This window comes from Salvelinus alpinus, chromosome 6, assembly GCF_045679555.1.
Source record: "Salvelinus alpinus chromosome 6, SLU_Salpinus.1, whole genome shotgun sequence".
Lineage (NCBI taxonomy): Eukaryota > Metazoa > Chordata > Actinopteri > Salmoniformes > Salmonidae > Salvelinus > Salvelinus alpinus.
This window is the reverse complement of record NC_092091.1, coordinates 75,905,367-75,923,704: the sequence shown is the minus strand read 5'-3', so window position 1 is coordinate 75,923,704 and position 18,338 is coordinate 75,905,367. Positions and strand designations below refer to the sequence as shown.

The window sequence follows — 18,338 nt, the reverse complement described above, 5'->3', positions numbered from 1 at the left end:
AGCTCTCCATGAGGACAATTTGCTGCCCCTATTTAAACATATGAAATAATCTCTCACCTAGCTTGATGACTGCAGCCATTTTTGCTTACTGTTTGTTGTTCTAAATAGAGACGTCTAGAAGGGCCGTGGGTCATCTTAGATTGTGTAGAAATGCAGGAAATGTGATTTAGATGCCGTCAGAAATGGGAGGACCTCCAGACCCCCTGGAAAGTTATGTCCTCCTCTGCAAATAGCACTGCTGGCCGATTTAAAAAGTCATAGTCAATCGATCAATAATATAATAAAACTATTTTTTTTTTTACAATATGTAGAATCTATGAGAATAGAAAGGTTCAGAAGATTTGTGAAACATCACAGCACAGTTGATCAAATATATGGCAAATAGGAACTGGATGGTGTTCAGAGACAGATGGGAGGGGTTGTGAGGAGCTGAAGGATGGAACTAAAAACAAACAAAAATCAACTATTGTAAAATATACTGTGTACAAAAAATGTGTTTAGTGTATATACATGTATATAGACACCTCACAAGTCCTTAACTGGCAGCTTCATTAAATAAAAGTTGAAAACACACATACACCTACACATTAACACACAGAAACAGTACACCGTCTATATAATTCATATCATAGGCCTAATAGTACTGTAGAGCTCTTCTTAGTTGCACACAATATAGCTGGGCCACCCTGTCCTGCCCCTAGGGGTCCACGGCCCTGTAGCGCACCAACCCAACACACCCCACTCAGCTTTAGGATCTTAGTGAAACATTCATTATTGGTTTGAGGTGTGTTGGGCCAAGTCCAGAGTGACAACAGTACAGCAGACCCCCAGGTCCAGGACTGAGCAGCCCAGCAGCTAGGGATTGCCTATATAGATATCTCCCCTGACGTGGGCATGTTTTCAATACAGACTCCTTTAGGCGTACGGTATTCCATATAAAGCATCCAGACCTTATAAAAGTTGCACAGTATCCCCCTAATTTTCAAACAAATCTAGTGATACTGTACATAACTTGACATTTCTTCCGTACATTGTGGGAGGATAACCATCCTTTCAATTGATGGCAATTCATTTTTTTGCCACTATCAATGCTAGGTTACACTGTTTTGTCTAATAACAGTGTCCAGTATCAACATATCAAAGTAAACAAAAACAGGGAGAAGGGAGAATCTGTAGACATGCTGAGATAAAAGAACACACTCGTTGCCAGAATTCCGCCAGCCTTCACAAGACCACAACATATGCAAATATGTGTCCCCTTTTGTCCTTTACACCTCCAGCAGAATAATAAGATTTCTGAGTGCGTGATATTCAGTTTCACTGGCATATAGTACGTTCTACGGATGGTCTTAAACTGCAGTAATTTATGTCTGATGATATGAACATGACTGAGCATTCATACATATATGTATCCATTCATCATCATCAATAGCTTCTCCCAGGTCTTCCTCACATTTTTGTTTTACATGTTTTGTGTCATCGGGAAAAGCCTCTATCAACCCTTGATACAGTTTGGAAATGAACTTTGGAGGTTTGTCAGACTGCATTAACACAGCATCTGGCTTGTCCAGTGTTTGCTGCACAGAGAGAATAAAGTGTTGTTGCAAAAATGTATATCACCTCTGTACCAGACTTGTCTTCCCTGGCTGCCTGACCCTGCTGAGACCCCTGTGTTAGCAATGTATGTTACTCTTCAATAACACAAACCCCAAAGCAAATCAGGGGAAGGAAAATAGGTTTATTCAAAGAGGACAAACCATACAGGTAGGTAGATGGTCATTCTCCATGTCCTCAGTGATGCTCTCTCAGTGATTCTCTCCAGTGATTCTCTCTCCACAGAGCAAAGGAACAGCATGTAGTTTTATAACCCAGCCCTAGCCTGTGGTTGACCAATTAGAATTCCTTGCAATAAAACTAGCCAATGGCCAAATAACAAGTATCCTATTTCAGAAGACATATTCATTCCTCCCATGTCTCTGAACCATTGATCAATAATCACAGCACCAGATCAGGTGTTGCTGATGTGAGCTTATACAGGTTCAGGAGTAAGGCAGATATGAGTATGGAACATCATTCCAGTACCATTCCCTGCACTTCTATCTAACTGACGCCATGCAGATTCTCAAACAAAGTCAAAGAACATGTAGGACCACCTACCGTAGAACCAAGGTGTATTTTGATCGAAATGTTCTAAACAAAAAGATCCGTTTCGGGATCTTTGCCTCCAGTTCTTTAAATAAGTCATTACATATGTTTGGCAACACGTCCTGCTTTGAGATCAACACACGTTTCGGTGCTAACCTGACATATTACTCTGTCTATCTCAATGAGAGTGAGGTTTTAATCCCTTCCTATGAGGTCTTTAGAGTCACTGCTGTCCAGACAAACACGTGGTGTGATGTCGTCTACACACTGAATAGCACCGGAATATCGAAGAGCAACCTGAACTGCAGATGGGTTTACAATGGAGCAGAATCAAATCTGAGAAGCAGCTTTTATACATTCATCAGAGCATCGGATACAGACTACATAATGCTCTTTATTATGTTGATAAATATTGTATTTCACTGATTATTCTGCCCTGAAACAATGATACAATACAATGAGGAATCTTAACCACTTTCCATATCACAGTTGTAATGATCCTGTTAAGAACAACTCTCTGTGCTTGTATGATTTTCTTTCCTGACATTGTCATTTCATTTGGTTTTAAAATATCGAAATAAAGGAACTTTAAATATGCCCTGCAGCTTTTGTTGAAATCAATCAAAAAAAGTATTGAGAATGATTACGTCACATGTCATCTTTATACACTGCCTGTAAATCTGGTATTAACCTATAGAGCCAGCTCTCTGACCAAGCATCCAGGCTGCATCACATCCGGCCGTGATTGGGAGTCCTATAGGGCTGCACACAATTGGCCCAGCGTTGTCCTGGTTTGGACGGGGTAGGCCGTCATTGTAAATAAGAATATGTTCTTAACTGACTTGCCTAGCTAAATAAAGGTTAAAAAAAATATATCTAAAAAATAATAAAATCAGTAAACCTTTTCAGACAGTCTGCAGACAGGAAACCGGAAGTCTTCTACTAAACAACCTCTTCCGGGCTCCAGTTCTGGTAAGTTCACTGTCATTTAATCAAGAAGATTATGGTCACACGTCCTCAAAGAGCTGCAAACATATTCACAAATGTGGTTCCGCCTGAACTAAACACACCTTTTCCTGGAAATTTGACAAATAGCAACCAGTGGTCATCCATAACTTTGTTACGACCTAAGTGACCGTAATCATGACTGACCAGTGACCACACAGTGCAGAGGGAGAGTTTGGGGTCATGATGTGCATGTCTGTTAAGGGGACTGTTTATCTCTGTAGAGAGACCTTATAACAGGGGTAGGCAACCCTGGTCCTGGAGTTCTGCAGGCACTTGATGTTTTTAATTTAACCAACCTGGAAGACCAGGTGTGTTGAATTTAGGAAATCACTAAGATGATCAATTAGCTCAGTAGCTCAGGGTGGTGCCTAGTTGGGACAAAACCCTGCAGTACCTGGGGCTCTCCTGGAACAGGGTTGCCGACCCCTGTCCTATAAAGTGGTGGAGAAAGCAAACCATTGGGTGTGGAATATGAGCTTTCTGACACAAGTCCTATGAAATGGATATTACACACAAAACCAACTCGGTGGCCTTGTGGTTAGAGTGTCCGCCCTGAGACTGAAAGAGAGTTGAGTCTTACCAAAAACTCAGGACAAATGGGACCTGATGCCTCTCTGATTGGCACTCTGCATTCAAAAGATGGATTGGGGATGTAATGGTATATTGTCTCTATTCCATCCAATAAATATGACCCCTGCCCTGGCGAGAGAGGGGCTATTTGGGACACACCCCCACCGCAGGCTTTACTGCACGTCTGTAGAAAGGATGGCAGTGGGGCACTTCAGATTACAAGTTTACAAGCAAAAGGATGCTTCTTCGTTCAAGCATTTAAAACTTACAGACTTTCTAATATAAAAGATGGGGGAACAAAAATGTTCCTTATAATTCCTCTAATTCTAATAACTTATAAGTGCAATAAATGAAGGCTATTGTGTGCAGTAAATTCAAGAAATCATGTGAGTAAGTGCGAGCAAGTGCGGTCAAAAAACTATACCGCTCCCCCGTCTAACCAAGACTCCTCCTCGTAGGCCCGACTTCCTCCCTCAAAAGAACCTTTCCTCCTCCCGTAGCCATCGCACCGGCCGCAAGGGGGGTATTCATCTCCAATAACCGCTTCACACTGATAATATAACTAATAATGCTCTGGTTATTGTATACAAATACAAATTGGCTATTTGGCTCTAACAGGGGATAAGGCCTTAAGTACTAGCATCCTGTCCAGGGGGCGTACTTGTACATCAAGCTTCTTCATGTTACCGAAGATGGCCTCTTGCTGTTCTGGCTCAGACAAGGCTACTTACCTTTGCAAATCATAGTTTGTTTGAAGTAGTGTAGGGAGATACTAGTTTGGTAGAATGTATGTTTGGTAGAGTCTATGTTAAAGCTGTTTTAGACATATAAAAGACGGAACATTCAGAGCTCCATCATGTATGTGTGTGTGTATATATATATATATGAATGTATGTGATGAAATATTAGGTACGTACCTTAATGATTTATATTTACCTGATTGAGATATAATCCCTTGTTATTAGTGCACCTTAGTTTTTGGCTCCCCCTGTTGCCCATTCATCGTACTGTGGTAAGTGTGTTAGTGATGGGATAAAGGCAGGGAGGCAGGAAGTTGGGCCTTCGGGTGGGAGGGAGTCCTAGCTAGATGTGGGAGAGGTATAGTATTTGGACCATACATACACACAAGAGTGTGCAAAGCTGTCATCAAGGCAAAGGGTGGCTTCTTTGAACAATCTCAAATCTCAAATATATTTTGAAATAACACTTTTTTGGTTACGACATCAACATGATTCCGTATTATTTCATAGTGTTGATGTCTTCACCATTATTCTACAATGTAGAAAATAGTCAAAATAAAGAAAAACCCTTGAATGTGTAGGTGTACCCAACTTTTGACTGGAACTGTATATCTATATTTGTTTTACAGGACAAATGTGAGGGTGCACATGCCCCATGACGTTTCTGATGGTACGTTCTGTTTTGTTGTCATGTGCACTAGAATGTGTGTATAAAAAACAATAAAGAAAAGCATTGAGTAATATCCTCTTTACCCACCATGTGTAAATCTGGTGTAAATCTACAGAAGATACATATTACATCTCCTGTCCTCTTTACCCACCATGTGTAAATCTGGTGTAACTCTACAGAAGTTACATATTACATCTCCTGTCCTCTTTACCCACCATGTGTAAATCTGGTGTAAATCTACAGAAGATACACATTACATCTCCTGTCCTCTTTACCCACCATGTGTAAATCTGGTGTAACTCTACAGAATATATATATTACATCTCCTGTCCTCTTTACCCACCATGTGTAAATCTGGTGTAAATCTACAGAAGTTACATATTACATCTCCTGTCCTCTTTACCCACCATGTGTAAATCTGGTGTAAATCTACAGAAGATACATATTACATCTCCTGTCCTCTTTACCCACCATGTGTAAATCTGGTGTAAATCTACAGAAGATACATATTACATCTCATTAAAAAACAACTCCACTTGTTCTCAGGTTGTTCTCTGATTGGTTTAAAATTGTAAGCAGCAGCAGTAGAGAGAGGGGTGGGACTTGGTTATGAAGGAAGCTTTCAGAAGCCATCTTGTTGACTGGCAAAGACAACAGAGGCCATAGGGTGGCAATGAACTGTCATAACATCTACTGTCTACCCACAGGTTAACTGTCATAACATCTACTGTCTGTCCACAGGTTAACTGTCATAACATCTACTGTCTACCCACAGGTTAACTGTCATAACATCTACTGTCTATCCACAGGTTAACTGTCATAAAATCTACTGTCTATCCACAGGTTAACTGTCAGAACATCTACTGTCTATCCACAGGTTAGCTGTCATATCATTTACTGTCTATCCACAGGTTAACTGTCATAACATCTACTGACTATCCACAGGTTAACTGCCATAACATCTACTGTCTGTCCACAGGTTAACTGTCATAACATCTACTGTCTATCCACAGGTTAACTGTCATAACATATACTGTCTGTCCACAGGTTAACTGTCATAACATGTACTATCTATCCACAGGTTAACTGTCATAACATCTACTATCTATCCACAGGTTAACTGTCATAACATCTACTGTCTATCCACAGGTTAACTGTCATAACATCTACTGTCTGTCCACAGGTTAACTGTCATAACATCTACTGTCTATCCACAGGTTACCTGTCATAACATCTACTGTCTATCCACAGGTTAACTGTCATAACATCTACTGTCTATCCACAGGTTACCTGTCATAACATCTACTGTCTATCCACAGGTTAACTGTCATAACATCTACTGTCTATCCACAGGTTAACTGTCATAACATATGTCTATCCACAGGTTAACTGTCATAACATCTACTGTCTATCCACAGGTTAACTGTCATAACATCTACTGTCTATCCACAGGTTAACTGTCATAACATCTACTGTCTATCCACAGGTTAACTGTCATAACATCTACTGTCTATCCACAGGTTAACTGTCATAACATCTACTGTCTATCCACAGGTTAACTGTCATAACATCTACTGTCTATCCACAGGTTAACATCATAACATCTACTGTCTATCCACAGGCTACCTGTCATAACATCTACAGTCTATCCACAGGTTAACTGTCATAACATCTACTGTCTATCCACAGGTTACTTTGACACTAACTTTTGTTTTGACACCACTATAAAACACAATATCTCTAAGAGATGGAAATGATCATGAATATCTTATACAGTAATGATAACACCTACATAGTTACATCTGGGAAACTGAATGTATCTTTGTCAGGTTGTTTGTGTTGTGGTTGTGGTTTACATTAAACTCTGATGATGACTGTGTCACACCATCAAGAGGGTCTCAAACTGTAGTGTGGGTTCTGAGGGGGAAAATATCAGAAAATAAGAATTGTGCTGTCTTGCCAACTCCTACGTGTTACTGACAAATGTCTGGAACTCATCCAGTGATGTCATTAACAGTCACACAACCTGAGAGACTGTGACCATGACAACTGACCACACGGTGCAGTGGTGGATTTGGGGTCGAGGGGAGCGTCAGAAAGGGGGAATGTTAACTCTTTCTCAGAAGCGTCACTTTTAGTGTAAAATGGCCCTGTGGTGAACCAAGGTAGAGCTGTGTACATCCTCATACATGTGTACGTGTGCAGACATGAAGATTTGCATGACTTTGTGCAGATGTTATCTTGGTGCTTCAGTGTGGGAACATGGTCTGTGGTCATGTCTGCTTGTCAAGTCAGATCTCTGATCAGGTATAAGTAGATCTTAGCAGGTAGTGTGCAAAAACACGTCCTGAAGCTGAACAATACAAAACAACCTCTATCGTGCTCCAGTCTGGTAAGTCCATCTATCATATCATTATATTCTGATAAGATGTTACAACAACAGTGGATATAAGATACAGGGTGACATTTTTGTAGTGCTAAATCGTTGTACAAAGTGCAAAAAATACCGTAAACCTCATTGTAATCTCTGTAAAATGCGGCTTCATTAAATGGTGGCATTGCAGTAACTCCTATCAATTTTTAAATAGTTGATAATATCAAAGCTATGTTGTATCATGTTGGATATTGTTATGCTGATTGGTGTGGTCTCCTCTACATGTTGTTTTACTACAGGTGTTGTTAAAGTCATGAGGAGAGACAACATCCTAACCTTTTCTGTGCTGTGGGTCTTCCATGCTTGGACTCCGGGTGTGGACTCAAAGATGGTAAGATACAACACTATTTTGAGTGCATTTGAATATGAACGAGAGAGAGAGAGAGACAGAGAGTGAGAGAGTGAGAGAGAGAGAGAGAGAGAGAGAGAGAGAGAGAGAGAGAGAGAGAGAGAGAGAGAGAGAGAGAGAGAGAGAGAGAGAGAGAGAGAGAGAGAGAGGGGAAGAGAGAGCGTGATTAAATGATCAAAATAACAGGCAAATGTTTAGTATGGATAAAGTTAAGTGTGTGAAGACATTATGACTGATGGCCAGCCTTATATTTTGTCTCTCATCATAATTGTATTTGCATTTTCTTGTTTCATACCTGTTTGTCTATTTTTCTCTCTTCCATTCACTAAAGGTCAGTCTCCCTCTGCATGGTCTAAAATGCAACATCCCTTTAAACATGGCTCCAGACTCTGTTGATGACTCCTACAAGGGCTGTGAGGAGAAGATGTTCAGGAAGGTGCGTGACTATTACCTGCCAACAGAGAGACTAAATAACAAAGATTTCAACCAGGCTTGGACCGATGCTGAGGCCCGTTACAAACCAAAACCGAACAGAGCACTGTCTAAAATCTATTTCCTGGCAATCCAGGTGTATGTGACTGAATACTCCCAAATGTACAAGTCATTCAACGAGGCCACTCGTACCCAAAAGAAGAGCTACAGCACAACATTCAAGTACCACTCCCTGCACTTCCTTCTGACCAATGCCTTACGAATCCTGAACAAGAAAAACAAGCGTTTCCAAACCTTCCGAGGAACCAACGTGTCTTTCCACGGAGTCCGAAATACTGAAATGCGATTCGGACAGTTCACCACGAGCTCTTTAGACAAGAAAATCGCTGGTGAACACTTTGGAACTCGCTGCTGTTTTGAGATCATCACCTACTTTGGTGCCCCACTGGGGGGGTACTCTCAGCTGCCAGATGAGAAAGAAGTGTTGATTCCCCCCTACGAGGTGTTCAAAATTACAGAGGTGCTGAAGAGAAAAGACAAGAAAGACCTCTGGTGTGACGTCGTCTACAAACTGGAGAGTACTAAGAAAGGAAAAAGTGACCTGAAATGCAAGATGGTTGGACCACTCCAAGGAGAATAAAATCAAAACAGCAACACATTTGTTCTGCTTTCAGTCAAATATGAAATGCAGTTTTTATTGCAGCCCCTGGCATCCCCATCCACCGTCGCTCCCGCCCACAAATACAGGAAATACAAAAACATTAGCGGAGCTTTTCCAACTTTCCAACTTTCCAACACATTATTCAACATACAGTAGTTGTACAAAGTAATGACACTTATTCATGGCTTTGAAATGATTGGAGAGAGGGAGGGAGAACAGTAGCAGAGTTAGTAGTTTCCAGTGTCTGTGAGGTCAGAGTGAGATGGGAGGGAGAACAGTAGCAGGGTCAGTAGTTTCCTGTGTCTGTGAGGTCAGAGTGAGATGGGAGGGAGAACAGTAGCAGGGTTAGTAGTTTCCTGTGTCTGTGAGGTCAGAGTGAGATGGGAGGGAGAACAGTAGCAGGGTTAGTAGTTTCCTGTGTCTGTGAGGTCAGAGTGAGATGGGAGGGAGAACAGTAGCAGGGTTAGTAGTTTCCTGTATCTGTGAGGTCAGAGTGAGATGGGAGGGAGAACAGTAGCAGGGTTAGTAGTTTCCTGTGTCTGTGAGGTCAGAGTGAGATGGAAGGGAGAACAGTAGCAGGGTTAGTAGTTTCCAGTGTCTGTGAAGTCAGAGTGAGATGGGAGGGAGAACAGTAGCAGGGTTAGTAGTTTCCAGTGTCTGTGAGGTCAGAGTGAGATGGGAGGGAGAACAGTAGCAGGGTTAGTAGTTTCCTGTATCTGTGAGGTCAGAGTGAGATGGGAGGGAGAACAGTAGCAGGGTTACTAGTTTCCTGTGTCTGTGAGGTCAGAGTGAGATGGGAGGGAGAACAGTAGCAGGGTTAGTAGTTTCCAGTGTCTGTGAGGTCAGAGCTTAGTACCACTCAATCTATCAACTACAACGAGGAGAGAATGGTCTCGTTCCAGGCCGTCTATATTGAAAACAGGCTGCAGCCATTAACTAATGGCTGCTGGCCAAGTCATCGACCGCGTAATCGGGAATCAGTTTCCTATATTATATGATGTGGTTAACTGATACGTTGAACACCTATCCAGGCATTGTGAGATTATTCCTGTAATCTAAAGCCATAATCATTGCTCTTAATTCTATGTAAAAATAATAATAACTTGATTCATAGCCTGAAATGGCTTCTTGGTAGCTAGTTACAGTATGAGGTTTTTAATTTAACTAGGCAAGTCAGTTAAGAACAAATTCTTATTTACGATGACAGCCTACACCGGCCAAACCCGGACAACACTGTTCAATTGTACGCCGCCCGGTTATGATACAGCTTGCATTCGAAGCAGGGTGTCTGTAGTGATGCCTCTAGCACTAATATACAATGATTCAGACCGCTGCGCCACTCGGGAGCCCTACCTATCTGGGCTAGCTAAAGCCAACTTCTTAAATTGTTGTTGGTAGTTTTACAGAGAGAAAAAACAAATATATACAGTGCCTTCGCAAAGTATTCAGACCCTTGACTTTTTCCTAATTTTGTTACGATACAGCCTTATTCTAAAAAATTTTTTTTTTAAATCCTCATCAATCTACACACAATGCCCCATAATGACAAAGTGAAAACAGGCTTTTAGAAATGTTTGCAAATGTATTACAAGTAAAAAAACTGAAATATCTTATTTATATAAGAATCCAGACCCCTTCTATGAGACTTGAAATTGAGCTCAGGTGCATCCTGTTTCCATTGATCATCCTTGAGATGTTTCTACAACTTGATTGGAGTCCACCTGTGGTAAATTCAATTGATTGGACATGATTTGGAAAGGCACACACCTGTCTATATAAGGCCCCTCAGTTGACAGTGCATGTCAGAGCAAAAACCAAGCCACGAGGTCAAAGGAATTGTCCGTAGAGCTCAGAGACAGGATTGTGTCGAGGCACAAATCTGGGGAAGGGTACCAAAAAATGTCTGGACCATTGAATGTCCTCAAGAACACAGTGGGCTCCATCATAGAAGTTTGGAACCACCAAGACTCTTCCTAGAGCTAGTTGCCTGGTCAAACTGAGCAATCGGGGAGAATGGCCTTGGTCAGGGAGGTGACCAAGAACCCGATGGTCACTCTGACAGAGCTCTAGAGTTCCTCGGTGGAGATGGGAGAACCTTCCAAAAGCACAACCATCTCTTCAGCACTCCACCAGTCAGGCCAGATGGAAGCCACTCCTCAGTAAAAGGCACATGGTAGCCCGCTTGGTTTGCCAAAAGGCACCTAAAGGACTCTCAGACCATGTGAAAAAAGATTCTCTGGTATGATGAAACCAAGATTGAACTCTTTGGCTTGAATGCCAACCATCACGTCTGGAGGAAACCTGGCACCACCCCTACGGTGATGCATGGTGGTGGCAGCATCATGCTGTGGAGATATTTTTCAGCGGCAGGGACTGGGAGACTAATCAGGGTTGAGGGAAAGATGAACGGAGCAAAGTACAGAGAGATCTTCGATGAAAACCCGCTCCTGAGTGCTCAGGGCCTCAGACTGGGGCGAAGGTTCACCTTCCAACAGGAAAACGACACTAAACACACAGCCAAGACAATGCAGGAGTGGCTTCGGGACATGTCTCTGAATGTCCTTGAGTGGCCCAGCCAGACTTCCGACTTGAACACAATTGAACATCTCTGGAGAGACCTGAAAATAGCTGTGCAGCGAAGCTCCTCATCCAACCTGACAGAGCTGGAGAGGATCTGCAGAGAAGAATGGGAGAAACTCCCCAAATACAGGTGTGCCAAGCTTGTAGCATCATACCCAAGAAGACTCGAGGCTGTAATCATTGCCAAAGGTGCTTCAACAAAGTACTGAGTAAAAGGTCTGAATAATTATGCCAATGTGATATTTCAGTTGTAAATTTTTTATATATTTGCAAAAATTTAAAAAAACTGTTTTTGCTTTGTCCTTATGGGGTATTATGTGTAGATTGACGAGGAATGTATATTTTTTAAATCCATTTTAGAATAAGGCTGTAACGTAACATAATGTGGAAAAAGTCAAGCGGTCTGAATACTTTCCAAATGTACTGTATGTATTTTTTTAACAGGGCAAATGTGAGGTGACACGTGCCCCTGTTTCCCCTATGGGCATGACGTCTCTGGTCGTAAGTTCTGATTTGTTGTCATGTGCACTAGAACTTAAAACCAGCAATGAAAAGCATTGAGCAATATCGTATTTCTGTCCTCTTTATCCACTGTGTACATCTGGTATAAACCTACAGAAGATACAAATTACATCTCACTAAAAGCAACTCCACTACTTCTCAAGTTGTTCTCTGATTGGTTTAAAATGGTAAGCAGGAGCAGCACCCCCTAGCAACTAACAGCTCAAATAGGAAGCTAAAAGCTCTGTGGCGAATCTGTTCAACACTGTCAGTCCACTTACATGCAGGTAGGACATATAGAACATCCTATTGTTGACTTTAAAATGAGTCATAATTATAGACATAGTTTTACAGAGAAGTAACACTCAGTCATGGCTTTGAAATAGACTTGAGGCCAAACATTAATAAGTAGGCTGGAAAACCAGAGAGATAACAGGAAACTGTGGCTGTCAGAGTGAGGTGGGAGGGAGAGCAGCAGCAGGGTTAGTAGTTTCCTGTGTCTGATGTCAGAGCTCAGTAATGCTCAATCTATCAACCACAACGAGGAGAGAGCTGTCTCGTTCCAGGCCAACTATATTGCAGTGGAGTTACACGCAGCAACAAATGGGCGTCATATTGTCTATCCACAGGTTAACTGTCATAACATCTACTGTCTATCGACAGGCTATCTGTCATACAATCTACTGTCTATCCACAGGTTAACTGTCATAACATCTAGCGTCTATCGACAGGCTATCTGTCATACAATCTACTGTCTATCCACAGGTTAACTGTCATAACATATACTGTCTATCCACAGGTTAACTGTCATAACATCTACTGTTTAAAAATATCAGAAAAAGATACCTGTTAGAGGGAAACAGCTAGTCAACCCCTGCACCATGTGGTCAGTCAGTTGTCCATGACAACCATGACAACTGACTTACCGCACAAGGTCTGCATGACTTTGTTCACGTATCAACTTGGTGCTTCAGTGTGGGAATATGGTTTGTGGTTATGTCTGCTTGTGAAGTCATTTCTCTAACCTGGTATAAGTAGATGCTATCAGACAGTCTGCAAAACACAAGTCCTGAAGCTGAACAATACAAAACAACCTCTGTCGTGCTCCAGTCTGGTAAGTTCAACTACCAGATCATTATAAGCTATTTTTATAATGAATATAATGATTGCCAGTATGTTTGCGTTTACTATCAGCTCCTATATGGTGCTATTGCAATTAGTCCCATTTTGTTATTTATTAAAAGTGAATAATATTAAAGCTATGTTGTATCATGTTGGGTATTGTTATGCTGATTGGTATGGTCTCCTCTACATGTTGTTTTACTACAGGACCTGTTGAAGTCATGAGGAGAGAAAACATCCTAACCTTTGCTGTGCTGTGTGTCTTCCATGCTTGGACTCTGGGTGTGGACTCCAAGATGGTAAGAGGATCTCTCAATCTGTAACATAGAACTAGAAGATTACTTCTGGAAGTGTTTTAGCACATCGGCCTTTTCAGCATTGCTCACAATCCAGCATCAACTTCTGTTTGTTCTATAGAACTATAGGATTTTGAGATGAGAACCTTGTTATGAAAGGGTATTACCAGCATATGGTCGTGCTATAGTTCATCTGTGAACAAGATCGCTGCAGTTAAACATTTTCATAAACCATTTCTCTTGTTTTTGGGCTGTTTTTCCCCTCCGTATTCTCTGAAGGTTCATCTCCGTCAGCCTGGTCTCAATTCCAGCACACCCTTAGACATGGTCCCTTACTGTGTTGACGACATGTATACTTAGACATGGTCCCTTACTGTGTTGACGACATGTATACTTAGACATGGTCCCTTACTGTGTTGACGACATGTATACTTAGACATGGTCCCTTACTGTGTTGACGACATGTATACTTAGACATGGTCCCTTACTGTGTTGACGACATGTATACTTAGACATGGTCCCTTACTGTGTTGACGACATGTATACTTAGACATGGTCCCTTACTGTGTTGACAACATGTACACTTAGACATGGTCCCTTACTGTGTTGACGACATGTACACTTAGACATGGTCCCTAACTGTGTTGACGACATGTATACTTAGACATGGTCCCTTACTGTGTTGACGACATGTATACTTAGACATGGTCCCTTACTGTGTTGACGACATGTATACTTAGACATGGTCCCTTACTGTGTTGACGACATGTATACTTAGACATGGTCCCTTACTGTGTTGACGACATGTATACTTAGACATGGTCCCTTACTGTGTTGACGACATGTACACTTAGACATGGTCCCTTACTGTGTTGACGACGTGTACAACGGCTGCACTGAACAAATGTACAACAAGGTGCAGAAGGAATATCTGGAACATGAAATTAGCAATGTAGCGATTTTCAAACAAGCCTGGGTGAAGGCAGAAGGATGTGCAAATAATGTGGAGAAACGATTCCAAAAGGACAAGTCCAAGTCCAATTCTAAAGACAGACTTACACATGATCATATCAAGGCTATCTGTGCTTACTCAGGAGGTCAAACTCAGATATACCCAGTGTTCAACCAAGCAGTCCGGACCAACAGAGCAGAGTATACAACCTCCTTCCAGTTCCACTCCCTGCATTTCCTGCTGACTGACGCCATTCGCCTCCTGAAAGAAAACCAACAGGGCTGTCACACCACATACCGGAGAACCAACATGGAGTTTGGCTGTAAAGTTAACCAACTAATAAGATTCGGCTTCTTTGCCTCGAGCTCTTTCCTAAAGAACTTGACACATTTTGGAGAGAAGTCCTGCTTTGAGATAAAGACATGTGCAGTGTCAGGACCCGGTGCGAGAAACAGTCACTAATAATCGTCAGAACCCAGAAGATGAGGCAGACACAGCAGTACTAGAGATGGTGGTTTAATTAAAGAACAAAATCTTCAGGCAAAGAATCTAAATCCACAATGTCCAAACATAAAGCCAAGAAGCACAAAATGGATATCCTCCAAAATACAAAGAAACTCCACAAAGTGGTAAAAACCGCAGGGAAAAAACAAACCTCAAAAGACTACTCAAAAATACACAAGAACTAAACCAGAGAACCTCTGGGAAATCCAATAAGAGAATCATATGTTCAGAACAAGGCTTGGGCTGGGGCTGGGTGCTAACATACAAACACTGAGCAAGGAACTGAGGAACACACAGGGTTTAAATACTAACAAGGGAACGACACACAGGTGCAAACAATAATTAGAGCAAGGAAAAACAAAAGGTACAAAAAAGGTGCAATGGGGACATCTAGTGACCAAAACCTGAACAGTCCTGGCCAAAACCTGACATGCAGGAGCTTATCTCAAGTCCTACCCAGAGATGGGAGAAAAGGAGAAGGAGGTGTTGATTCCACCTTTTGAGATGTTCAAAATTACCAAAAAGGAAAAAAGCCAGAATGTTCTTAACTGTAAATCTCTCTTCAAACTGGAGAGTGTAGGGTTCCAGAGCAATCTGAATTGTAAAGCTGTATAGGAAAATACAGCAGTCGAACTGTATGTTAGTCAATGAAGCTCTCTCTCATTCAGAGAGTGAAACGAAACAGGCTGGGTTGCTTGTGCTTGGTTGTTCCCTGTGGATTCCCCCATCACTGTAGACCTGTGTTATATACTGTATGTTCACATTGTTCTTCTTCTGCCAGGTCCTTTGCTCCATAATGTAAGACAGGGAGACACAGGGAGAAATCTAATATAGAAATCCTGCTACCAACAACTTCATCACAGTTTATATACACACCTGGGTTCAAATACTATTTGGAATATTTTCAAATACTTTAGCTGCGTTTAATTTAGTTTGCCTGTTGCAATGGAAGCAATATAACAGTCCCCAAAGTGCAAACTCTGCCCATCTGGCACTCCAGGCAGGTTAAATAAAATGCTCAAAGTATTTGAAAGATTTCAAATAGTGTTTGAACCCAGGTCTGATCATATTAAGCATTAACTGTAACTATATTTACTGTAGCATTTACTGTAACTATATGTACTGTAGCATTTACTGTAACTATATGTACTGTAGCATTTACTGTAACTATATTTACTGTAGCATTAACTGTTACTATATGTACTGCAGCATTAACTGTAACTATATTTACTGCAGCATTAACTGTAACTATATTTACTATAGCATTAACTGTAACTATATTTACATTAACTATATTTACTGTAGCATTTACTGTAACTGTGCCTACATGGAAAAATGTATTATCTAATGTGGTGTAATTTAGAGTTAATTATGTTTTTATCATACATTTTCAGCACTTGCCCTGTAGCATCAATAAAGCATCATTGAGCATGATTAAAGCAGTTCAATGGGATTCAAAGATAACAGTCGACATTGTGCATTCTCCACAACTACCAGAAGGGGCCAGCATTTCATGCATAAAACAGACTACATTTCATGACTATAACAGACTATAACAACTATTTTTAGCTACCACTCTCAGTGGTCACCTCACCTGGTCCTGGAGAGCTACAGATGCAGGCTATTGTTCCAGCCCAGCAATAAAAACACTACATTCAGCATATCATCAACTTATCATCAAAAGTCTTAATGCCACAGTCTTCTTTAAAAGTATATACCAGCTAAGATTGAATGGGCCACCAACAGCAATGTAAACCGTAGAGCAAATGCATTCTATGAGATTTTAGGATTTAAATAGTGAATAAGCCTGAAATTGTTCAAGTAGTGTGAAGGGGATCATGGTCATGAGTGAGTTAGAGAGAAGATACCCAAGTTAAACATCGCCTAGGGACATTAGAGTTACAATTAGTTGTTCATACATTACTTTTTGTAATTGGGCATAGGTGAGTGTCTAGAAGCAATGTCAGTTAAAACATAAGAATAATTCGTGTCAGCACTCAAAAACTAGATTTCAAAGTTATTTTATGCTGTTTTATTTATTTAGAGGCAACGAGCTAAAACAAACATTGAGTACTGACAACAGTAGAAGCTCAGCTACAATACAGCATAAAACTAGTCCTACTCGGTGTAGAGTTATGGAGTAAACATGATGTGAAGTGGCATGTACATGTCAGTCTTCCATATTCCTTGGGCAACGCTCAATTTCCACAAAAGGGCAGAGGAATAAGACCAACAGATTCAAAACTAACTATTAAAAACAGCCAATGGGCGACCGGCACGAGAGTTTGTATTGTATGAGTGAGACCTGTACTGAAGTGGCATTTTATCTATGCAAATAGCAGATACAGGATAAATGACTGTCCGGAGGGAGGGAGGTGCACCAAACTGAAGGCAACTTGGTAACATCACAGCCACAAGCACCAGAGAGCTGTAACCTGATGATAACTAGGATCATCTTTGAGTATACTCTAGATTGCAGTGAAGATGGTGACGTTTGTAGTGTGGGCTGTCTTCTCATTGACCTTCCGTATGGTCGATGGAATGGTATGTTTGTGTGTGTGTGCACATGTCACATACCCTAACTGAATGTTAAATCTTTTAAATCCTAAAAAGGTGAAATAGCTAAATCCTTTTTCTCCTCTCCAAGGTGAGGCCTGACACCGTTCTGGACATGGCACTTTCATCTGTGGATGATGCATACAAGGGCTGTGTTCCAGCTATGTTGACTAAGGTGAAAGTGTACCTGAAAGACGAGATTACAGCCAATACGGCCGACTTCGGGACTCGTTGGACACACCATTATGATGCTCCTGACAACAAAAAAGCTGATGGGGAATTTACAGTTAAACATATTCTTCCAATGAAGTTGTACACAGGTGCTTTATACAAAACACTCAATGATGCAGTTTGTGTGGGAAAAGATAAATACAAAGCAAAAACATTTGAGTTCTATGCATGGCAATTTCTGCTGTCTGAGCCATACGTATTCTGAAAGAAAAAAATTATCCCAATGAATATTTGAAAACCGTATATCGTGGAACCAAACGTGTTTACAAGGGTTAATTAAATCAAGAAATTAGATTTGGCAAATTCCTCTCAACCTCTACTTCTCAGACTCTTGCTGCAGATTTTGGAACTGAAAATTGTTTTGAAATTGAAACATGCTATGGTGCCTCTGTGGAAAAATATACGATCATGGGGTCACTTGAGCCAGAGGTTTTGATTCCCCCTTATGAGAAATTTAAAATTGAGGAAGTGAAAAATAGAAACACAGTCAAAGACCTGTGGTGCAAAGTTGTTTTCAAACTGAAAAGTGCAACATATTTAAGTGATCTGTGCTTTAGTGTAAATACAGATCAAGCCCCTGTTAGGAA

At 41.1% G+C, this 18,338-nt stretch overlaps 2 protein-coding genes and 1 long non-coding RNA gene across 3 annotated transcripts; all 3 read left to right on the top strand.

The window, feature by feature from the left end:
- The first annotated feature begins 7,314 nt into the window (after nucleotides 1-7,314).
- On the top strand, nucleotides 7,315-9,118 carry LOC139577886 (erythroblast NAD(P)(+)--arginine ADP-ribosyltransferase-like). The gene is made up of 3 exons (XM_071405018.1): nucleotides 7,315-7,525; nucleotides 7,807-7,898; nucleotides 8,248-9,118. The coding sequence occupies exons 2-3, from the start codon at nucleotides 7,821-7,823 to the stop codon at nucleotides 8,986-8,988; spliced, it is 819 nt and encodes a 272-aa protein (XP_071261119.1). The 5' UTR covers nucleotides 7,315-7,525; nucleotides 7,807-7,820; the 3' UTR covers nucleotides 8,989-9,118.
- Nucleotides 9,119-12,715: 3,597 nt separating this feature from the next.
- LOC139579323 (uncharacterized) lies at nucleotides 12,716-18,144 on the top strand. The gene is made up of 3 exons (XR_011675728.1): nucleotides 12,716-13,204; nucleotides 13,420-13,511; nucleotides 17,612-18,144. It is a non-coding gene; the product is annotated as an uncharacterized lncRNA (long non-coding RNA).
- Nucleotides 14,202-15,118, top strand: LOC139579322 (erythroblast NAD(P)(+)--arginine ADP-ribosyltransferase-like). Its single transcript, XM_071407885.1, has one exon. The coding sequence runs from the start codon at nucleotides 14,365-14,367 to the stop codon at nucleotides 14,920-14,922; it is 558 nt and encodes a 185-aa protein (XP_071263986.1). The 5' UTR covers nucleotides 14,202-14,364; the 3' UTR covers nucleotides 14,923-15,118.
- Nucleotides 18,145-18,338: the final 194 nt, after the last annotated feature.

Bases quoted from the DNA above. Each gene is read 5' to 3' on its own strand.
- LOC139579322 (XM_071407885.1), top strand. From the start codon at position 14,365: ATGGTCCCTTACTGTGTTGACGACGTGTACAACGGCTGCACTGAACAA.
- LOC139577886 (XM_071405018.1), top strand. From the start codon at position 7,821: ATGAGGAGAGACAACATCCTAACCTTTTCTGTGCTGTGGGTCTTCCAT. The intron at 7,899-8,247 runs GTAAGATACAAC...CATTCACTAAAG, and splicing joins CGGGTGTGGACTCAAAGATG to GTCAGTCTCCCTCTGCATGG.